Here is a 23,817-nt window from a genome sequence, read left to right as displayed (position 1 = left end):
ACAGCAGCCATGCCCAGACATGGCGTTCAGCACCACATCCCGACCCAGGGACCACCCCTCCACACCCGTGCTCGAAGGCTTCCCCTGGACAAGCTCCGACTGGCGAAGGAGGAGCTCAAGAGAATAGAGGAATTGGGGATCATACGGCGGTCCGACAGCCCATGGGCCTCCCCCCTGCACATGGTGCCCAAAGCGACAGGGGGCTGGAGACCATGCGGCGACTACCGCAGGCTGAATGAGGCTACAAAACCAGACCGCTACCCTGTGCCGCACATTCAGGACTTTGCAGCAAACCTGCACGACGCATGGATCTTCTCCAAGGTAGACCTCGTCCGGGGATACCATCAAATCCCGATGCATCCGGACGACGCCCCAAAACGGCACTCATCACCCCGTTCGGCCTTTTCAAGTTTCTCTGCATGCCATTCGGCCTGAAGAATGCCGCACAGACGTTTCAGCGGTTAATGGACGTGGTGGGATGCGACCTGGACTTCGCTTTCATCTATTTGGACAACATCCTCATAGCCAGCAGCAGTCGTCAGGAGCATCTGTCCCACCTCCATCAACTCTATGCCCGACTGAGTGAATACGGCCTGACGATCAACCCAGCCAAATGCCAGTTCGGGCTCGACTCCATCGACTTCCTGGGCCACAGGATCACTGCAGACGGGGCAACCCCTCTGCCTGCTAAGGTAGACGCAGTCCGCCATTTTCCCCGACCCACCACAATCAAAGGCCTTCAGGAGTTTGTGGGTATGGTAAATTTCTACCTCGCTTCCTCCCTTCAGCTGCCCGAATCACGCACCCCCGTTCACCCTGATGTTGGGTCCGGGCAAGGACATTTCCTGGGACGAGGAGTCTGCCGCCGCTTTCATTAAAACGAAAGAAGCCTTGGCAAACGCCGCGATGCTAGAGCACCCCAGAATGGACGTCCCTACCGCCCTCACAGTGAACGCATCTAACATGGCAGTCGGTGGGGTACTGGAGCAACTCATCAAGGGTCGCTGGCAACCCCTGGCATTTTTCAGCAAACACCTGCGACCACCCGAGCTCAAATACAGTGCTTTCGACCGGGAACTGTTGGTGCTATACCTGGCAATCCGGCATTTCAGGTACTTCTTAGAAGGTAGGCACTTCACCGCGTTCACGGACCACAAGCCGCTTACCTTTACATTCACGCAGGTGTCCGATCTCTGGTCGTCCCGCCAGCAGCGCCATCTGTCCTACATCTCTGAATACACGATGGATGTCTGGCACGTCTCGGGTAAGGACCATGTCGTGGCGGACGCACTCTCTTGCCCTAACATTCATGCCCTTTCCCAAGGGGTAGACTTTGAGGCGCTGGCAGAGGCGCAGCAGGCAGACGAGGAGATCCCTAGTTACAGAACTGCAGTCTCCGGCTTGCAGTTCCAGGACCTCCCCGTAGGCCCAGGTGAGAGAACCCTACTCTGTGACGTCACCACTGGCCAACCCTGTCCCGTCAGCCTGGCGGCAACGCATTTTCGACTCCATTCATAACTTAGCACACCCCTCCATCAGGACAACTGTCTGGATGGTAGCCAACAGGTTCGTTTGGCACGGACTCCACAAGCAGGTCAGTGACAGGGCCAGAACGTGCATGCACTGCCAGACGGCCAAGGTGCAGCAGCACACCAAAACTCTGCCGCAGCAGTTCCACCCCACCCACCGGTGTTTTGACCACATTCATGTGGGTATCGTGGGCCCCCTGCCAGTGTCGTGCGGAGCTATCGTGGACCGGTTCATCAGATGGCCAGAGGCGATCCCACTCACCGACACTACCTCCGAATCTTGCGCACGGGCACTGATCGCCACCTGGGTATCCTGCTTTGGTGTACCGGCCCACATTACCTCTGACAGAGGCGCCCAGTTCACCTCCGGCCTGTGGTCAGCTATGGCCAGCCTTTTGGGGACACAGCTGTACCACACAACTGCCTACCACCCACAGTCAAATGGAGCGTTTCCACCGTCACCTAAAGTCAGCTTTAATGGCCCGCCTGAGAGGAGCTAACTGGGTGAACGAGCTTCCCTGGGTCCTACTCGGCATCCGCATGGCACACAAAGACGATCTGCACACCTCGTCGGCTGAGTTGGTGTACGGCGCACCCCTGGTTGTCCCTGGGGAGTTCATACCAGCCCCAAGGGGGCACGAGGAAGAACCCGCCGCAGTCCTGGGCAGACTACGTGAGAGGCTTGGCGACCTGGCCCCCATGCCCACTTCGCAGCATGGGCAGAACCCGACCTGCGTACCCAAAGACCTGCAGAACTGTAAGTTTGTGTTTGTACGAAGGGGCCGGCATTGACCACTGCTACAGCGGCCCTACGAGGGGCCGTTTACGGTGATCAGGAACAACGGGTCCATGTTCGTGCTGGACGTTGGGGGGACAGAGGAGGTTTTCACGGTGGACCAACTCAAACGGGCCCATGTGGACGTGGCGCAACCGGTCGAGTTTCTGGCACCGTGGCGCAGAGGCCGACCTCCCAAACAGGGTCCGGCCCAGACTGTGGACATTGGGGGGGTGTATCGCTGGTTCTGGGGGGAGTTATGTGGCGACCCACTTCCTAGCGCACTCAAACCGGCTCACAAACAGCCAGCGCGCCGGCATAAAGACCAGTCCCAAAAGGGCGCCAAGTCTGCTTCACCAACAAAGGGAAAAGATCACGCGGGACCGTGAATACGTGCCCCCTACAGCATCCGCGCCCGGGGAAGGCGGGATCAGGGAGGCTTTAAAGAGAGTCCGCGAAGTTCGAATAAGATCTTTTTTAACTGCAGTTTACCGACTCCGTGTCGTTATTTCAGCGCTGCATGTAGCACACCACGACAATATGTTAATTCACGTGAGCCTTTATTTAACTGACAAAAGTACAAAGAAAAGATTTTCAATAGTTTTACTGGTCAACTTAATTGTATTTTGTGAATATACACAAATTTAGAATTTGAGGGCTGCAACACACTCAACAAAAGTTGAGACAGAGGCATGTTTACCATTGTGTTACATTACCTTTCCTTTTAGTAACACTTCTTAATCGTTTTGGAACTGAGGATACTAATTGTAGTAGATTTGCAATTGGAAATTTTGTCCACTCTTGCTTGATATAAGACTTCAGCTGCTCAACAGTCCGTGGTCTCTGTTGTCTGATTCTCATCTTCATGATGTGCCATACATTTTCAATAGGAGAAAGATCTGGACTGGCAGCAGGCCAGTCAAGAACACGCACTCTGTGTCTACAAAGCCACGCTGTTGTAGCCCGTGCAGAATGTGGTCTGGCATTGTCCTGCTGAAATAAGCATGGATGTCCCGGGAAGAGACGTCACCTTGATGGCACCATATGTCTCTCTAAAATCCTAATATACGCCTCAGAGTCAATGGTACCTTCACATACATGCAACTCACTCATGCCGTGGGCACGGATGCACCTCCATACCATCACAGATGCTGTTTTTTGCACCTTTTGCTGATAACAATCAGGATGGTTTTTTCATCTTTGGCACGGAGAACTCGACGCCCGTTTTTTCCGAAAACTAGCTGAAATGTGGACTCATCTGACCGCAGCACACAGTTCCACAGTCTATCGATCCATCTGAGATGAGCTCAGACCCAGAGAACTCGACGGCGTTTCTGCATAGAGTTGATGTATGGCTTCCTCCTTGCGTAATACAGTTTCAAGTTGCATTTCTGGATGCAGCGATGGACTGCGTTAAGAGAAAATGGTTTTCCAAAATACTCCCGAGCCCAGGTGGCTATAATTGTCACAGTAGCATGACGGTTCCTTAGGCAGTGCCGTCCGAGGGCTCAAAGATCACGTGCTTTCAACACAACAGTGGTTTCCCACCTTGCCCTTTACGCACTGAGATGTCTCTGAATTCTCTGAATCTTTTCACAATATTACGTACTGTAGATGCTGAAAGACCTAAATTCTCTGCAATCTTGCATTGGGAAATGTTCCTTTTGAACTGACTAACAATTCTCTCACGAATTTTGGCATAAAGGGGTGAGCCACGACCCATCCTTGCTTGCAAAGACTGAGCCTTTGATGGATGCTACTTTTATACCCAGGCTACCAATTAGCCTGCTTAATATGGAGTCTTCCAAACCAGTGTTACTTGAATATTCTGTGCACTTTTCAATCTTATTTTAACTCTGTCCCAACTTTTGTTGAGTGTATTGCAGCCATCAAATTCTAAATCTGTGTATATTTATAAAATACAATTAAGTTGGTCAGTAAAACTATTGAAAATCTTTTCTTTGTACTTTTGTCAGTTAAATAAGGGTTCACGTGAATTAACATATCAAGATTTTTGTTTTTATTGCATTTTGGAAAATATCCCAACATTTCTGGAAATGGGGTTTGTAAATTCCAGTGAGCAATGGCCAACAGCCATCAAATGCTCCTCATATGACAAGCCTTTCAATTCTGGAATCATTTTCGTGAACCTCCTTTGAACCATCTCCAATGTCAGCACACCCTTTCCTATATAAGAGTCCCAAAACTACTCACAATATTGCAAGTAGGGCCTCACCAGTGTTTATTAAAGGCCCAGCATTATATCCTTGCTTTTATATTCTAATCCTCTTGAAATGAATGCTAACATTGTAGTTGCCATCCTCGCCACTGACTCAACCTGCAAATTAACTTTTAGGGAATCCTGCATGAGTCCTGCTGAAGTGTCTCCGCCCGAACGACGATGCGATCTTTTCCACAGATGCTCCCTGGCCTGCTGAGTTCCTCTAGCATTTTGTGTGTGTTGTAAGGACTCCTGAGCCCTTTGCACCTCTGATATTTGAATTTTCCCTCCATTTATAAAATAGTCTATGCTTTTATTTCTTCTAACAAAGTGCATGGCCATACACTATCCAACACTGTATTCCACCTGCAGCTTCTTTGCCCATTCTCCTAATCTGTCTAAGTCCTTCTGCAGCCTATCTATTTCCTCAAAACTACCAGCCCCTCTATGAATACCTGTATTTAGCCCACAAATCTTTCCCTCCATATGCTGTCCAAATTTCTTTTACATCTCGTTATTGGACCATATACAGACCAACCTCAGGGTGGAGAAGTTGTCCGATGGGACCCCTTTTAAATCATTCCCCTCCCACCTTAAACCTAAGAGATTCCGCAGATACTGGAAATCCAGAACAACACACACAAGATGCTGGAGGAAGTCAGCAGATCAGGCAGCATCTGTGGAGTCAACGTTTCATCAGGATTGAAAAGGAAGGGGACAGAAGCCAGAAGGAGGTGATGATGGGAAGGGAAGGAGCACAAGCTGGAAGGCGACAGCTGAGTTCAGGTGAGGGGGAAGGTGAGAGGGTACAAGGGGAATGCAGTAAGGAACATGAGTCCAGGTGAGGGGGAAGGTGAACAGGTGGATGAGGAATACAGTAAGGAACATGAGTCCAGGGGAACAGGTGGATGAGGAATACAGTAAGGAATGTGAGTCCAGGTGAGGGGAAGGTGAACAGGTGGATGAGGAATACAGTAAGGAATGTGAGTCCAGGTGAGGGGAAGGTGAACAGGTGGATGAGGAATACAGTAAGGAATGTGAGTCCAGGTGAGGGGAAGGTGAACAGGTGGATGAGGAATACAGTATGGAATGTGAGTACAGGTGAGGGGGAAGGTGAACAGGTGGATGAGGAATACAGTAAGGAATGTGAGTCCAGGTGAGGGGAAGGTGAACAGGTGGATGAGGAATACAGTAAGGAATGTGAGTCCAGGTGAACAGGTGGATGTGGAATACAGTAAAAAATGTGAGTCCAGGTAAACAGGTGGATGAGGAATTCAGTAACGAATGTGAGTCCAGGTGAGGGGAAGGTGAACAGGTGGATGAGGAATTCAGTAACGAATGTGAGTCCAGGTGAACAGGTGGATGAGGAATACAGTAAGGAATGTGAGTCCAGGTGAGGGGAAGGTGAACAGGTGGATGAGGAATACAGTATGGAATGTGAGTACAGGTGAGGGGGAAGGTGAACAGGTGGATGAGGAATACAGTAAGGAATGTGAGTCCAGGTGAGGGGAAGGTGAACAGGTGGATGAGGAATACAGTAAGGAATGTGAGTCCAGGTGAACAGGTGGATGTGGAATACAGTAACGAATGTGAGTCCAGGTGAACAGGTGGATGCGGAATTCAGTAACGAATGTGAGTCCAGGTGAACAGGTGGATGCGGAATACAGTAACGAATGTGAGTCCAGGTGAACAGGTGGATGAGGATTACAGTAAGGAATGTGAGTCCAGGTGAACAGGTGGATGAGGATTACAGTAAGGAATGTGAGTCCAGGTGAACAGGTGGATGAGGAATACAGTAAGGAATGTGAGTCCAAGTGAGGGGGAAGGTGAACAGGTGGATGAGGAATACAGTAAGGAACATGAGTCCAGGTGAGGGGAAGGTGAACAGGTGGATGAGGAATACAGTAAGGAACATGAGTCCAGGTGAGGGGAAGGTGAACAGGTGGATGAGGAATACAGTATGGAATGTGAGTCCAGGTGAGGGGGGAAGGTGAACAGGTGGATGAGGAATACAGTATGGAATGTGAGTCCAGGTGAGGGGAAGGTGAACAGGTGGATGAGGAATACAGTAAGGAACATGAGTCCAGGTGAGGGGAAGGTGAACAGGTGGATGAGGAATACAGTAAGGAACATGAGTCCAGGTGAGGGGAAGGTGAACAGGTGGATGAGGAATACAGTAAGGAATGTGAGTCCAGGTGAACAGGTGGATGAGGAATACAGTAAGGAATGTGAGTCCAAGTGAGGGGAAGGTGAACAGGTGGATGAGGAATACAGTAAGGAATGGGAGTCCAGGTGAACAGGTGGATGAGGAATACAGTAAGGAATGTGAGTCCAAGTGAGGGGAAGGTGAACAGGTGGATGAGGAATGCAGTAAGGAATGCGAGTCTAGGTGAGGGGAAGGTGAACAGCTGGATGAGGAATACAGTAAGGAATGTGAGTACAGGTGAACAGGTGGATGAGGAATACAGTATGGAATGTGAGTCCAGGTGAGGGGAAGGTGAACAGGTGGATGAGGAATACAGTATGGAATGTGAGTCCAGGTGAGGGGAAGGTGAACAGGTGGATGAGGAATGCAGTAAGGAATGTGAGTCCAGGTGAGGGGAAGGTGAACAGGTGGATGAGGAATACAGTATGGAATGTGAGTACAGGTGAGGGGGAAGGTGAACAGGTGGATGAGGAATACAGTAAGGAATGTGAGTCCAGGTGAGGGGAAGGTGAACAGGTGGATGAGGAATACAGTAAGGAATGTGAGTCCAGGTGAACAGGTGGATGTGGAATACAGTAACGAATGTGAGTCCAGGTGAACAGGTGGATGCGGAATACAGTAACGAATGTGAGTCCAGGTGAACAGGTGGATGAGGATTACAGTAAGGAATGTGAGTCCAAGTGAGGGGGAAGGTGAACAGGTGGATGAGGAATACAGTAAGGAACATGAGTCCAGGTGAGGGGAAGGTGAACAGGTGGATGAGGAATACAGTAAGGAACATGAGTCCAGGTGAGGGGAAGGTGAACAGGTGGATGAGGAATACAGTAAGGAACATGAGTCCAGGTGAGGGGAAGGTGAACAGGTGGATGAGGAATACAGTATGGAATGTGAGTCCAGGTGAGGGGGGAAGGTGAACAGGTGGATGAGGAATACAGTATGGAATGTGAGTCCAGGTGAGGGGAAGGTGAACAGGTGGATGAGGAATACAGTAAGGAACATGAGTCCAGGTGAGGGGAAGGTGAACAGGTGGATGAGGAATACAGTAAGGAACATGAGTCCAGGTGAGGGGAAGGTGAACAGGTGGATGAGGAATACAGTAAGGAATGTGAGTCCAGGTGAACAGGTGGATGAGGAATACAGTAAGGAATGTGAGTCCAAGTGAGGGGGAAGGTGAACAGGTGGATGAGGAATACAGTAAGGAATGCGAGTCTAGGTGAGAGGAAGGTGAACAGGTGGATGAGGAATACAGTATGGAATGTGAGTCCAGGTGAACAGGTGGATGAGGAATACAGTAACAAATGTGAGTCCAGGTGAACAGGTGGATGAGGATTACAGTAAGGAATGCGAGTCTAGGTGAGGGGAAGGTGAACAGCTGGATGAGGAATACAGTAAGGAATGTGAGTACAGGTGAACAGGTGGATGAGGAATACAGTATGGAATGTGAGTCCAGGTGAAGGGAAGGTGAACAGGTGGATGAGGAATACAGTAAGGAATGTGAGTCCAGGTGAGGGGAAGGTGAACAGGTGGATGAGGAATGCAGTAAGGAATGTGAGTCCAGGTGAGGGGAAGGTGAACAGGTGGATGAGGAATACAGTAAGGAATGTGAGTCCAGGTGAACAGGTGGATGAGGAATACAGTAAAGAATGTGACTCCAGGTGAGGGGGGAAGGTGAACAGGTGGATGAGGAATACAGTAAAGAATGTGACTCCAGGTGAGGGGGGAAGGTGAACAGGTGGATGAGGAATACAGTAAGGAATGTGAGTCCAGGTGAGGGGAAGGTGAACAGGTGGATGAGGAATACAGTAAGGAATGTGAGTCCAGGTGAGGGGAAGGTGAACAGGTGGATGAGGAATACAGTAAGGAATGTGAGTCCTGGTGAACAGGTGGATGAGGAATACAGTAAGGAATGTGAGTCCAGATGAGGGGGAATGCAGTAAGGAACTGGGAGGTGAATCATGGAAGAAGCAAATAACGTCAGAAGGAGGAATCTAAAAGCGATGACAGTGGACCATGGGAAGGAGGAGGGGAACCAGAGACAGGTGATGGGCAGGTGAGGAGACAAGAATGGGTAACCAGAATGAGGAATAAAAAAAGAGAAAAGAAGGGAGGGGGAGAGATTAACAGAAGATAAAGAAATCACTGTTTCTCTAACATTGTTAAAATTTTTTTTAAAAATTAATGACATATTGACATACAGTGCGGAATAGGCCCTTACAGCCGTACCACCCAGCAACCTCTCCATTTAATCACAGGCTAATCAGGAGACAATTTACAATGACCAATTAACCTTCTGACTGGTACATCTTTGGACTGTGAGTGGAAACCAAAGCACCTGCAGGAAACCCACGTGGTCATGGGAGAAGAATGTGCTAACTCCTTCCAGACAGAATTGAACATGGGTTGCCTGAACTGTAAAGCATTGCGCTAACCACTATGCTACCATAAAACATTTTGCATAATTGCACAGTGATAAACTGTGGCACAGTTACAGTTTTATTTAACTTATATTTAGATGTAGCAGGAGCAGTAACTAACAGTTTACCGGGGGGATGCCCATCTTAACCGCACTTTAGAGGAAGCATCGCTGGGAGTGTCCTAACAAGCTGCATCTCTATCTGGTAGTGGAGCAGCAGAGCATCAGACTGGAAGTTCCTACAAGGACAGTGAGAACACCCAAGAGGATCATAGGGGTCTCCCTACAGTCCTTTGAGAACATTTATCAGGAGCGCTGCATATTCAGGGACCTTAGTATTATCAAAGATCCCATCCGTCCATCCAGCATCCTCTGACTTTCTATAATCAGGCAGGAGACTCCAATGCATAAAAAACAAGAATGGTTAGGACAGGAAACAGCTTCTTTCCTCAGGCCATTAAGCTTCTGAACTCCCTGCTGCATTGCATTCAAAGTATCACTGGTTAATCTGTTCTGTACCTGACAATATTTAATCTATGCACTTTGCTTTGTTTATCTATGTGTAATTTATTCATTTGTAGTAGACTTAATTCTTACTTTTTCAAGTTATTGTGAGTTATATGACCATAAGACCATAAGATATAGGAGCAGAAGTATGCCAACCCACCCATCGAGTCTGCTCAGCCATTCAATCATGGGCTGATCCAATTCTACTAGTCATCCCCACTCCCCTGCCTTCTCTCCATATCCTTTGATGCCCTGGCTAATGAAGAACCTATCTATCTCTGCCTTAAATACACCCAATAACTTGGCCTCCACAGCTGCTTGTGGTAACAAATTCCACAGATTTAGCACCCTCTGACTAAAGTAATTTCTCTGCAACTTCGTTCTAAAAGGACATCCTTCAATCCTGAAGTCATGCCATCTTGCCTTAGAATCCCTTACCATGGGAAATAATTTTGCCATATCTAATCTGTTCAGGCCCTTTACTGTTCGGAATGTGTCTATGAGATCCCCATTCATTCTCCTGAACTCCAGGGAATACAACTCAAGAGCTGCCAGACACTCCTCATACGGTAACCCTTTCATTCCTAGAATCATTCTCGTGAATCTTCTCTGAACCCTCTCCATGTCAGTATATCCTTTCTAAAATAAGGAGCCGAAAACTGCACACAATACTCCAAGTGTGGTCTCACCAGTGCCTTACAGAGCCTCAACATCACATCTCTGTTCTTATATTCTATATCTCTAGAAATGAATGCCAACATTGCATTCGCCTTCTTCACAACCAACTCAACCTGGAGGTTAACCGTTAGGGTATCTTGCACAAGGACTCCCAAGTCCCTTTGCATCTTTGCATTTTGAATTCTCCCATCTAAATAATAGTCTGCCTGTTTATTTCTTCCACCAAAGTGCATGACCATACACTTTCCAACACTGTATTTCACGTGCCACTTATTTGCCCATTCCCCTGAACTACCTAAGTCTCTCTGTTTCCTCAACCCTACCCACTCTTCCACCTATCTTTGTATCACTGACAAATTTAGCCACAAATCCATTAATACTGTAGTCCAAATCATTGACATACATTGTAAAAAGCAGCAGTCCCAACACCTGTGGAACTCTACTGGTAACCGGCAGCCAGCCTAAATAGGATCCCTTTATTCCTACCCTCTGTTTTCTGCTGACCAGCCAATGCTCCACCCACACTAGTAACTTCCCTGTAGTTCCAAGGGCTCTTATCTTGCTAAGCAGCCTCGTGCAGCACCTTGTTAAAGGCCTTCTGAAAATCCAAGTACACCACATCTACTGCATCTCCTTCGTCAACCCTGCTTGTAATTTCCTCAAAAAAACTGCAGTAGGTTTGTCAGGCAGGATCTTCCTTTCAGGAAACCATGCTGGCTTTGGACTATCTTGTCATGTGCCTTCAGGTACTCCCGTAATCTCATCCCTAACAATTGATTTCAACAACTTCCCAACTGTTAGACATCAGTCTAACAGGTCTATAGATTCCTTTCTGCTGCCTCCTATCCTTGTTAAATAGCGGAGTAACATTTGCATGTTTCCAGTCATCTGGTACAATGCCAGAATCTGTCGATTCTTGAAAGATCATTGTAAATGCCTCTGCAATCTCTCCACCTACTTCCTTCAGAACCCGAGAGTGCATTCCATCAGGTCCAGGAGATTTACCCACCCTCAGACCATTCAGCTTCCTGAGCACCTTCTCAGTCATAATTTTCACTGCACAAACTTCACTTCCCTGACACTCTTGAATGTCCGGTATAATGCAGACATCTTCCACTGTGGAGACTGATGCAAAATATGCATTCAGTTCCTCTGCCATCTCTGCATCTCTCATTACAGTATCTCCAGTGTTATCTTGTACTGGTCCTATATCTACCCTCGATTCTCTTATACCCTTTATATTCTTAAAGTGTGTGTTATGTGAACTGCTGTGCCTTATACTCCAGTTTGGAGCAATGTTGCCTCGTTTGACGGTATACATGTATATAGTTAAATGACAATAAACTTGACTTGACCTTGGCAATCTTGAACAGAATAATAAATAATTAGGAAATGTTGTGGTATCCAAGGACAGCCTAAAACAATTCACAGGTACCATCTTGCGTTTGCTAAGAGTCAGGGAAGTCCTTATACTTGCCTCTATCCAGATGTGGTGGGGTGTAACTTCAGGGGGACAGGGCATAGGTTGGCTCTCCTCAGAAGCTGCTAATGGGTCAGCTTCTCTCTTCTCCTCTGAGAAGAGGCCAATCTTCTGCTGCACTGTCATCTGCCAGGCTCCAACCATTTCCCGCATGAACTGCAGATAACAAGCAAACAATAAGTGTTCCTTGTCGTCACTGGCAAATAAACCAAAGATGCAATGCATCAAGACTTTTGCATTTAAGGAAGCAATTTTGCTCACAAAGCTGATTCTTAGATAAAAATATATACGATTGTTCAAGGATAGCTACTGTATTTTCTTTTAACCATTTGGTTCTTGAACCAAGTTCCACAACCCTAATCACTACCTTGGTATAACAATCACTGTGAACACTTTGAATTACAATGCAACTTGCTTCTTTTGTTCCAGTTGTGTTCTTTCTTATATAAGTTACATTTAATTTATGTTTTTCCTGTGAATGTTCTGTCTTTGATGCTGCTGCAGTAAGTTTCCCATTGCAAACATTAAATTGTGCAGATGACAAATACTAGACCCTGACCTCAACTTTGGTCTAGATCGGGGGTCGGCAACCCGCGGCTCCAGAGCCGCATGCAACTCTTTCATCTCTATGCTGCGGCTCCCCGTGGCTTTGGAAAATAAATGATGAGTATTTAATTAAAATGTATTTTATGTTAGTTTGTTAGTTTTTGATATGTAATTCGAAATTTGAAGATTATGGTGATCTTGTACAATCTAAATAAAATGTTGTGGCGACCCCATTTCCTGGCACATCTATACCGGCTCACAATTAGCCACCGTTCCGGCTAAGGGAGATAGCCTACGGCGGTTTGTGAGTACGTGTCTTTTGGAGCATCCACGCCCACGGGGGGCAGGTTGAGGGAGGCTTTAAAGCAAGGTTGTTTAGTTCGAATAAAGTTATCTTTGACTGCAGTGATGTTATTTTAGCGCTGCGTGTAGCACACCGCTACGTGTTTTTTATCGCTATTAATATACGTCACCACTGCCAATGCCTGACACTCGCCAGTGCGCGATTTCTTTTAATTTTTTGATCCAAGGTAGGCTAACTATGGAGTAACCTTCAACCCAACGTCTTTTTTTCGGAGTTCAAAATGTTTTTGTTGCATGCAGAAATGTAATTTCGTTTTCTCTGCAGGAGTTCATCAATTTCATAAATGCAACACATTATAGTTTGTTTATACATAGCATAAAGGCAAAAAAAAACCGTTGTATGCAGTGTTATTTCATTTTAAATGTCAAACGGGTTTTGTGGCTCCCAATGTTTTCTTTTCTGTGGGAAATGGGTCCATATGGCTCTTTCAGTGGTAAAGGTTGCCGACCCCTAGTCTAGATACACTATCCCCAAAGAGTGATAGAAACAGTTTCAATGGCAGTCAGCCTTCAGATTGAAATTGTTAAAAAATATAAATATACTTAAAAATATATAAAATTACAGGGCTTTGGGAAAGGAGAGGCTGAAGAAAGCTTTTTCAAGCAGCTAGCCTACATTGCCTACTTGTCTGCTGTGTGAGTCTAAGTATATTGTCTGTTTTAGAGCCAAAAGAGTTGATCATATTCCTTACTGCACTCAGGATATGTAAAATTATTTCTTCTGGGTCACTATGAAGCAGCTTTCTTAAGCTGGTAAAATAGCCTTCAAATACCAAAAGACACAGCAATATAGAGGAGAGAACACACAGAAATTGTTTCTGTAGAAAGGAACGCTTAGTCTTCAGTATCTTTCCCTTTGGCAGATGAATTAACATTTGCTGACTCTTTTCGCTGGTTATACTGGGTTGGGGACATGACTTCTGAAATCGGTCAGTTTACTTCCCAGGATGACTTTGGGCTACAGCAGTAGTTCCTAACCTGGGGTCCACAGACCCCTTGCTTAATGGTATTGGTTCATGGCATCAAAAAGGTTGGGAACTCCTGGGTTAGGTTGTCTTAAAAGCAATTCAAGGTATTGTTCAGAAACAATTTAACTTGTAAAATAAACAGATGAAAGATACTATCGGGTGGCACAGTAGTGTAGTGGTTAGCACAACGCTTTACAGTACCAGCAACCAGGGTTCAAATCCCATCACACAGTAGTGTAGTGGTTAGCACAACGCTTTACAGTACCAGTGACCCGGGTTCAAATCCCATCACACAGTACTGTAGTGGTTAGCACAACGCTTTACAGTACCAGTGACCCTGGTTCAATTCCCGTCACACGGTAGTGTAGTGGTTAGCACAACACTTTACAGTACCAGTGACCCGGGTTCAATTCCCATCACACGGTAGTGTAGTGGTTAGCACAACACTTTACAGTACCAGCAACCAGGGTTCAATTCCCGCTACCGTCTGTGCATTCTCCCTATGACAGCGTGATTTCCTCCGGGTGCTTCAGTCTCCTCCCACCATCAAAAGATGTACCAGTCGGGTGGTTAATTGGTTATTATAACTTGTGCCGTGATTAGGTTAGGGTTAAATCGGGTTAGATTAAATAGGGTTAAATTAGGTTGGGTGGGGGGGGGGGTTTGCTGGGCACTGTGACTCGAAAGACTGGAAGACCACAGCATATCTTAATAAATAAATAAGCAACAGGCAGGCTGACTGACAGGGGTGAACAGAAGAGCATCAAATACCAACACAGCATGCACACAACTTACTAACCTAACCATAACTGGTATGTCTTTAGAATGTGGGAGGAAACTGGAACAGATGGAAGAAACCCAGATGGTCACCAGGAGAACATACGGGGGCTTTGCAGAGGGGTTGATAGAGAACTGAGAAAAGAAGATCAGGTAATGGATCTAAACTCATGAGGCTGGACAATGTTGAGGGACTTACAATGGAGGGTTGATACTGTTCCCAAGGAAGAATTTATCTCAATTAAGCCACACCACCCAGTTCATAAAGCAGTTAATTACACTACAACCATCAGACTCCTGAACTGGTGTGGAAACTTCAACCATTACAATTCTGAACTAATTCTACAACCTACAGACTCACTTTCTGGAACTCTTTACAACTCATGTTGTCAGTATTATTTTTAATTTGCATAGTTTGTCTTCTTTTGTAGACTGGTTGTGTTTCAGTCTTTGTTTAGATATAGCTTTTTGGTAAATTCTATTGCATTTATTTTTTTCTGTAAATGACAGGAAGGAAATGAACCTAAAGTTTATTAAAGTTTAGGGTAAAACAATAAACTTACTTTAAAATTTGAATGGAAAAGAGAGAAAAAAATCAATCCTTTCTATTGTCTCAAAAGTGTTTTTGGTTTTGTTTGTAAACTGTAGAGACAAATGTTCATGAAAATCCCAGGAGACCAGCAGTTTGTGAGATACTCAAACCAGCCCATCTGGCACCAACAATCATTCCATGGTGAAAGTCACTTACATCACATTTCTTCCACCTTCTGATATTTGGTTTGAACAACAACTGAACTTCTTAACCCTGCCTGAATGCTTTTATGCTCTGAATTGCTGCCATGATTGACTGATTAGATATTTCCATCAGTGAGCAGGGGCACTGCTGTGAAAGGCATTATAGTTGATGCAAATCCTGCTTTCACTTTTCACTGAACGTGACAGGAACATAGAGCAGAAACACTCCTGAATAAGTAGATTTGCCCTACATTAGTTGAAGGACAGCCAAGGGCAAATACAACTGACCAAAACAACATCAAAAATCTTTCAACTGTAACAACCAATGATCCACTCTTCTATTACTATATCACTGGACAGATGGTGACATACTCTTAAATTATGATTTTTTAAATAATTTTTATAATTCAAAACCTTCTTGCAATGAACTTTTATTCTATTATTAGGGAGTATGCTGGTTAGGGTATATAGCAAATAATAACTTCAGCAACCAACCTTCAGACATTAATGTGGATTGTGGATTGAATTCAAAAAATGCAGCTCAGAACAGTAAATTGCTGACCAGAAGACATCCAATTGGTTGACATGTCTGCATGTGCATGAATGTAATCAACTGGCCATTGTGTGATTAAGACTCAGACACCACAGTAATTAACACTTACTTTGGGTGTTGGTGGGAAGACTCAGTATGGGATATTGTAACTACAGAAATTGTCCTGTTACCTTTGTTCTTTAACATATGAAAACTTAGATTGGAAAACCCCTCTCGAGTGACTCCAAAGGCTGTCAGCTTGTCTGTGTGTCTGGCCTGAATAAAAGACTACTTTATATCTACCAGCAGCATCTTTCTGGTGATTCTATTCATGTTACAACACTATTTCAAAATGACATTTGTCTACCACAGTCAGGTTTACATTTTTGAACTAGCAATTCCAATTAAAATCTTAAAGAATGAACATATCCTTGTAACTTTAGAGATAAATGGATCTTAAAAGTGAATCCAATACAAGGTGATTGAAAGGTCAAATGAGAAAAGACCAAAGGGAAAGGCAAATCAATTAATCTGCCTCTGTGCCTCATGAGTTACCTAAACCAAGAGTGCAGAGCAGGTTAGCATTGGTAGATTATTTTCTCAAATGTATGCTTTTAGTTTATCTAAGGCAGGGTTCCCAACTGTTTTTAAGCCATTAACTGAGGGGTCGGTGGACCCCAGGTTGGGAACCCCTAATCTAAAGATTTTATTTATTGAGATACAGTGTGGAACTGGCCCTTCCGGCCTTTCGAGCCACGCAAACCCCAATTTATAACCCCGGCCTAATCACAGAACAGTTTACAACGACCAATTAACCTACCAACGGATAAGTCTTTGGAGTATGGGAGGAAACCAGAGCAGTGGGAGGAATCCCACACAGTCACAGAGAGAACTGTATAAACTCCTTACAGAAAACAGCAGGATATGTGAGGTCTCAAAAATAGTCTAATTTTAAAGTAGGGAGGCATCCATTTAGCAATGACTTCTACTTTAATGACTTTTCTTTTACTCAAAGTTCATCCAACCTTTGGGCATTGAGAATGCAAACTGCAGTAACTCAAATGCTTAATTGTAGCAACGTACATTCAATGGCTACTTTATTACTACAGGAGTGAAACTTGGCGTAGTCTTCTGCTGCTGTACCATCCACTTCAAGCTCAATATTTTGTGCATTCAGAGATGTTCTTCTGCACATCATTGTAGCAACACACGGTTATTTGAGTTACTGTTGTTTTCCTGTCAGTTTGGACCAGTCTGGCCATTTTCCTCCGAGCTTTCTCATTAACAAGGTACTTTCGCCCACAGAACAGCTGCTTGCTGGTTAGTCACTTGATCACAAGTCCTCCCCACCCTGATGTTTGGTCTGAACAAAAACTGAACTTCCTCAGCATTTCTATATGCTTTAATGCATTGAAGCAGCCACATGGTTGGCTAGCTGATATTTTGGTATGGCAGGGTAACGTAGTGGTAGATCCAATGCTTTACAGTAACAGCGACCTGGGTTCATGTCCCATTGCTGCCTGTAAGGAGTTTGTAACTTCTCCCTGTGACCACATGCTCCAGGTGCTCTGGTTTCCTCCCACAATCCAAAGCAATTAATAGGTTAATTGGTCATTGTAAATTGTCTCGTGATTGGGCTACGATTAAATCAGGGAATTGCCATAAGGGCCTCTTCGGCGCTGTATCTCAATAAATAAATAATTAAGCAAAAATATTTACATTAACGAAAGTGGCCACTTAGGCTAAGTTTCAGAAGGAGAATTGTTAGTTAAATGAACAATACTGACCGGCACTTCGATGCCATTCTTTGCGGCCAGCAGCCACTCCCAGCAGGCCACAGCAGTCTCCATGCCCATGGCTGTGAACATCCGCAGAGGGGCCCAGCAAAGATGGTGAAGGAGCTGAGAATCACAGGCTAGAAGGGGGGCAGAGAAAATAAAACACACACACACACACACACACACAAAGAAAACAGAGAATCATGAACACAAGAAATTCTGCAGCTGCTGGAATTCAAAAGCAACATACACAAAATGCTGGAGGAACTCAGAGAACATTTTTGTATTCTGTGAAACTAAGTATTCCTCTCAATTTGAAATGGACTACAAGATGGTGAAGTGGTAAGAAGCATTAGTGAAAAATAATGCAGTTTGTGAACATTTTGGTGCAATTATTGATCAAAAAACTTCCATCCACAGCCCCTTTGTAAATTAAACAGCTACACAAGTAATCACAAGCTCTGTTTAATGGCAGCATTAGCTCAAATTGAACCTCCGAGGCTTCAGTAGATCATTATTGCAAGCTCATCTATTGTACAGATAAACTATTAAATAATGATAGGGTTTAGCTCCAAGTGCCAATCTTGCTGATTTATGAGGAAGAAGAGCTAACATTTCCTGTTGGCTGGAACATATTCACTTCACTAAAGTACCAATTCCTCAATACTTTCGCGCATTAATATAAAATTTGAGGCTTGCTTTCTGTTCAACCTCTTTAGTTTAACTCGTTTTCCACCCAGTTTCAAAGCCTGCCTCCCCAAATCATTTTCCAAGGGTAATTATTTACAGGGTGACAACAGTGGCAGATTCTTCTGCATTTTGTTATTACAGTAACAGCGACCTGGGTTCATGTCCCATTGCTGCCTGTAAGGAGTTTGTAACTTCTCCCCGTGACCACATGGGTTTTCTCCAGGTGCTCTGGTTTCCTCCCACCAAATAGGAGCAGATTTAGGCCATTTGTCATCAAGTCTGCACTGCCATTTCATCATGACTGATCATTTCCCACTCAGCACAATCTCATGCCGTCTCCTCGTATTCCTTCATACCCTGACTAATCAAGCTCTGTCATAAATACATTCAATGACTTGGCTTTGACAGCCACCTATGGCAGCACATTCCACAGATTCACAATTCCCTGGCTAAAGAAGTTCCTCCTCATCTCCATTCTAAAACGACGCCCCTGTATTCCGAGGCTGTGTCCTCTGGTTTTAGATGACCCCACCACAAGAAACTCCATGTATTTATTTCTTTGTTTGTTTATTTACTGATTGATTAAGATACAGCATGGTGTAGGCCCTTCCAGACTTTCGAGCCACGCTGCCCAGGAATCCCTCAATTTAATCCAAGTCTAATCACAGGACAATTTACAATGACCAATTAACCTACCAACCAGTACGGCTTTAGGCTGTGGGAGGAAACCCACGCAGTCACAGGGAGAATGTAATACTCCTCTCTGATGGAACTGGAGATGCACCCTGAGCTGTAATAGTGTCATGGTAACAGCTACACTATCGTGTGCCTCAAAAAAATCTTAATTAATGGTCAGAGAAGGGATAAAAACTGTCTACATAATGAAATGAAAACTCGAAGTTCCTCTCCACATTCATTCCATTGAGGCTTTTCAACATCTGATAGATTTCAGTGAGATCTGTGCCCCCCACCCCAATTCTCCTGAATTCTAGTGAGTACAGGCTCATCATATGATTCAACCCCGGAATCATTTCCATGAACCTCATTTGAATCCTGTTACAAAACAGCTGAGCTAGAGAGATGCGTGTCTTTTAACCATAGCGCTATATTAAAGTTTTGTGCCATTGCTAGCTGTATCGGTATGTTGGGACCAGGTTTGATCCTCAGTGATCTTGACACCCAAGAACTTGAAAATGTTCACTTTTTCTACTTCCAATTCCTCTATGAGGATTGGTTCGTGTTCCCTCATCTTACTCTTGCTGAAGTCACAATCAGCTTTTTCTTCTTACTAACACTGAGTGCAAGGTTGTTGCTGCAACACCACTCAACTAGTTGGTATATCTCACTCCTGTATGCCTTCTCATCTCCATCTGAGATTTTACCAACAATGGCTGTATCATCTGCAAATTTATAGATAGCATCTGAGTAATACCTAGTCACAGTCATGGGTATAGAGGGAGTGGAGCAGTGGGCTAAGCACACACCCCTGAGGTGCAACAGTGTTGATCGTCAGTGAGGAGGAGATATTATCACCGATCGCCAAGATTGTGGTCTTCCAGTTAAAGGCCTTCTGCAGTTGGAGGGAGGTACAGAGGCCTAGGTTCTGTAGCTTATCGACCAAGACTGTGGAATGATGGTGTTAAACGCTGACTATATTCAATGAACAGCATCTTGCCATGGGTGTTTGTTGTCCAGGTGATTTAAGGCCATGTGAAGAGCCATTGAGATTGAGTCTGCTGTAGACATACTGAGGTGATAGACAAATTGCTGTGGGCCCATCTCCTTGCTGAGGCAGGTGTTAGCTATGACCAACCTCTCAAAGCACTTCATCACTATAGATGTGAATGCCATTGGACAATGGTCGTTGAGGCAGCTCACACTACTTTTCTTATGCACTGGTATAGTTGCTGCCTTTTTGAAGCAAGTGGGAACTTATGATTGTAGCAATGAGAGGTTGAAAATGTCTTTGAATACTCCCACCAGTTGGTTGACACAGATTTTCAGAGCCTTACCAGGTACTCCATCAAGGTCTGGCGAAACTTCACCCTCCTGAAAGACAGCCTGACATCGGCCTCCAAGACAGAGATCACAGGGTCGCCAGGTGCAGAAGGGATCTTCACAGCCGTTATTTTTACTTATCTTCAGTTACAGAGCGGTCCAAAGGGGATATTAACAGCTCTCTGCTGTTGAGGTACTAGATAATGGCAGGAAGAAATTCATCCTTGGTTGTTGATGTTTAATGTACAATTTGGAAGTGGAGGTGTACTGGATTTCCTTTCTAAAATTCAGCTCTGACAAACTCAAAGAAACTGAATTTCATAAGTAGAATACAACCAGCAACAGTTAATAAACTTTGCACTTGATGCAAAGGACCTCACTTGAATTTCTCAGCCTTGCACATTGATTTAGAGCTTCTAAACCTTCAGTAAGTTCAATAAAACCCCACACCATCCACCACAAGTGGAACTTTCCGATGGCCAAACATTTTAATTCTGATTTCCATTCCCTTTCCAATGTGTTACTCCATGGCTTACTCTTGTGCCAAGACGAGGCCACTATCAGGGTGGAGGAGCAACAACTTATATTCTGTCTGGATACCTGATGACATGAACATCAATTTGTCCTTACGATGAACAAATCACCCCACCCTCCTCTATTCCCCACTCTGACCTTTCACTTCTTCTCAACTGCCTATTATTTCTGAGTCCTCTCCTCCTTGCTTTTCTTATATGGTCCACTCTCCTCTCCTATCAGATTCCTTCCTCTTCAGCCCTTTACCTTTCCCACCCACGTCGCTTCACCTAGCTAGCCTCTTCCCCTCCACTCACCTCCCTTCTTAATCCAACAAAACAATGACTGTTTACTTTTTCCATAGATGCTGTCTGAACTGCTGAGTTCCTCCAGCTGTCTGTGTGTGTTGCTTCAATAAATTCAATCTTTTGATCCCCTTTGCATACCACTGCAGAACACTGTCACTGTAACATATGATGCCCACATCTTTTGACGTTAATTTAGTTTGATGCAAAAGAAGGCGTTTTGATGCATGTTTTGATGTACATACAACAAATAAATCTTTATCTATATGCCATATCCTAGACAACATAGAAAAGTGTTAGCCAGGCACAAAACAGCTCAGTTGTACTGTGTAATGCAGAATATATAGTTTTGCAAAGTAGCAAGCATATCTGTTGGAAATTTTTTTATAAATATACTGCTCACCCTCTCTGCGGATGAGCAGAGCTGTGAGGTTGAACATGGACTGTGTGTACGCGTCAGTGTCGACTGATCCCAGTGCATCGTTCAGTTTTTTAATCATGATCTTGTTCAGGTCGGACTGCCAACCAGTCGCTTCGGAGAACTCGATCATTCCTGCCACCTGCAGAAGGGAAGGAAATACTGAAACCCTTGAAATGTTAAACAAACTGATAATCACTATGAGCTGATATAATTAACAGGAAGTGAAGACTATATTTTTGCCTTTGTTAACAGTACAGGCCCTCCAGCCCACAATATTATGCTGATCTTTTAGCCTACTTCAAGATCCATCTAACTCTTTCCGCCCATAAAGTTCTACATTTCCAATTCATCCATGCACTTATCTAAGACTCCCTCAAATGTATCTAAAGTCTCAGCCTCTGCCACCACCCCGGAAGGGCATTCCAAACACCCACTCTATGTAAGTACCCTAGCTATGCATATATAGGTGTGTCTAAGACTTCTGCACAGTACTGTATTTGCCAATGTGGAGCAGAGAGCAAGTTTGTAAATCTGGCAGATGATGAAGGGGTGTGGGACATGTGGTAGAGACGGAGCGCCAGGGGTGGTGGGGGGGGGAGAGAGGGTGGTGCAGACACACCCAGCCCTGAGACACAAGGCCAGGTCATTTGATTCCAAACAATTGGTTTAGTAGTCATTACAGAATGTCTCCCTGGTGCTTCCTGTAACCTTCCCCTTTTCCCAACCGTGATCTCCCTCTCCCTGTCCCCTTCCCACTCTCAGTCCACAATAAAGATCTATATCAGAAACAGGTTTATCATCACTCACATATGTCATGAAATTTGTTTTTCTTTGTGGCAACAGTACAGTGCAACATGTATAATTACTATAGTACTGTACTAAAATCTTGGGCACCCTAGCTACATATATATGCGCCTAAGACTTTTGCATGGTACTGTAGTTTTGACATTCCCTGTTCATTCATTCATTAAGTGCCGTGTCTTATAACATGGGCGGTCATGGTCACATTCAGACAGGAAAGAAAATGAGAGTACAGATAAAGACCTTACTGTGCATTCTGTGTACCCCTGATAATTACAATTAGAAGCATCATAATCTAACCCATTATCCTATTAACCCATATGCACCCCTACAGCAGAAGATTAAAAACCCAACACTAGTGAGGAAGAAAACAAAATTTAGTACTGGTTGAGTACCCCTCATCCAAAATCCTTGGGTCGAGAAGTGCTTCGGATTTTAGATTTGTTTGGGGATTTTGGAATATATAATGAGATAGTTTGGGATCACCATCGCTTCTACTCTGAATATACTGTATGTGCAACTGGTAAGCAGCCTTTGTCTTATACTTGTTCATCACGTATATATACTTAACAGTGCAAATTATCACATTAATATAATGAAAATATAATGGGTGCAGGGTAAAAAAAAGCAGCACAGCAGCATTGGGACAATACCTGAATCAGCTGTTGAATAACAACAAACAACAGCAGGCTTTCAGTCTCCACCTATGATGCCAAGCTTTAATTAAAAGTTTACAGTACACTGCATTTGTATTTTGCTTTTTTTAGGTTTTATGTAAGGTATAAAAACAATCAGCATTCTAGAATTGATCTGTTGCTAGACTTTCACGATCAGCAGATGCTTTAAAAATATCATGCTTTTTTTTAAATGTCTGCAACCAACCTGTTGAATACTCACAATTACCTTCGATTTGCGGTTTGTTGTGATAGATCTTTGTTAGTTTCATGATCCGCATGCTGCTAAGCGGCATACGTTCAATTTGACGCTAACGATACACAATTGAAATTTTTTTTTGCTTTATGCAGTGTTCTTTTTTCTATTTTTCATTTTCTGTTCATTACCTTATGGAATTTTCCATTTGTGACATCATGTCAGTGCTTAAAACATGCTAGAAATCACATTGAGACATCCTCCATGGCGAGAGTAAAACAGCTTAGTATTTCAAAGCTCAGACTTTCTAAAGAGTCAGTGACCTTTTTAAACTCTCCACAGATACTGACTGCCCTGCTGAGTATTTCTGGCAGTCCTCGTTTTTGATAATTTTAGGTTAATTTGTAACCATTCGTTTCTGTATCTGGTAACTGATTTCTGTTGCTATATATATATATATATATATAGTGTGGCATTTTTGAAGGCATTGTAGTCTAATGTTATTCGGTCTACAAAAATGGTAAGAAACACTGTTAACACTATTTTGGGTAGTTCACTTTCAATGATCTTAAAACCAAGGCTGGAGATGGAGGCTCCTCTTGCAGAGTGTATTTTATGTCCTAAAAGACAATTAAATGCAATGCCTCCATTCTCCATTAAAAATATCCCCATACTGACCTGACCTGCCTGCCAGCCATCTTTGGAGCAGGT

At 44.4% G+C, this 23,817-nt stretch overlaps 1 protein-coding gene across 1 annotated transcript in view; it reads right to left on the bottom strand.

Annotated features, from left to right (window-relative positions):
* Positions 1-23,817, bottom strand: part of pi4kab (phosphatidylinositol 4-kinase, catalytic, alpha b) — a 314,691-nt gene that overhangs the window by 95,320 nt on the left and 195,554 nt on the right. Inside the window, exons 31-33 of the mRNA XM_059943702.1 lie at positions 21,418-21,574; positions 17,518-17,645; positions 11,807-11,965 (exon numbers count right to left, since the gene is read on the bottom strand). Of these exons, the coding sequence (XP_059799685.1) occupies positions 11,807-11,965; positions 17,518-17,645; positions 21,418-21,574 (444 nt within the window). The remainder of the gene's footprint in view (positions 1-11,806; positions 11,966-17,517; positions 17,646-21,417; positions 21,575-23,817) is intronic.

This window comes from Hypanus sabinus, chromosome 18 (assembly GCF_030144855.1).
Source record: "Hypanus sabinus isolate sHypSab1 chromosome 18, sHypSab1.hap1, whole genome shotgun sequence".
Taxonomy (NCBI): domain Eukaryota; kingdom Metazoa; phylum Chordata; class Chondrichthyes; order Myliobatiformes; family Dasyatidae; genus Hypanus; species Hypanus sabinus.
Note: the sequence above shows the minus strand (reverse complement) of the source record. Positions and strands in the feature narration are given on the sequence as shown.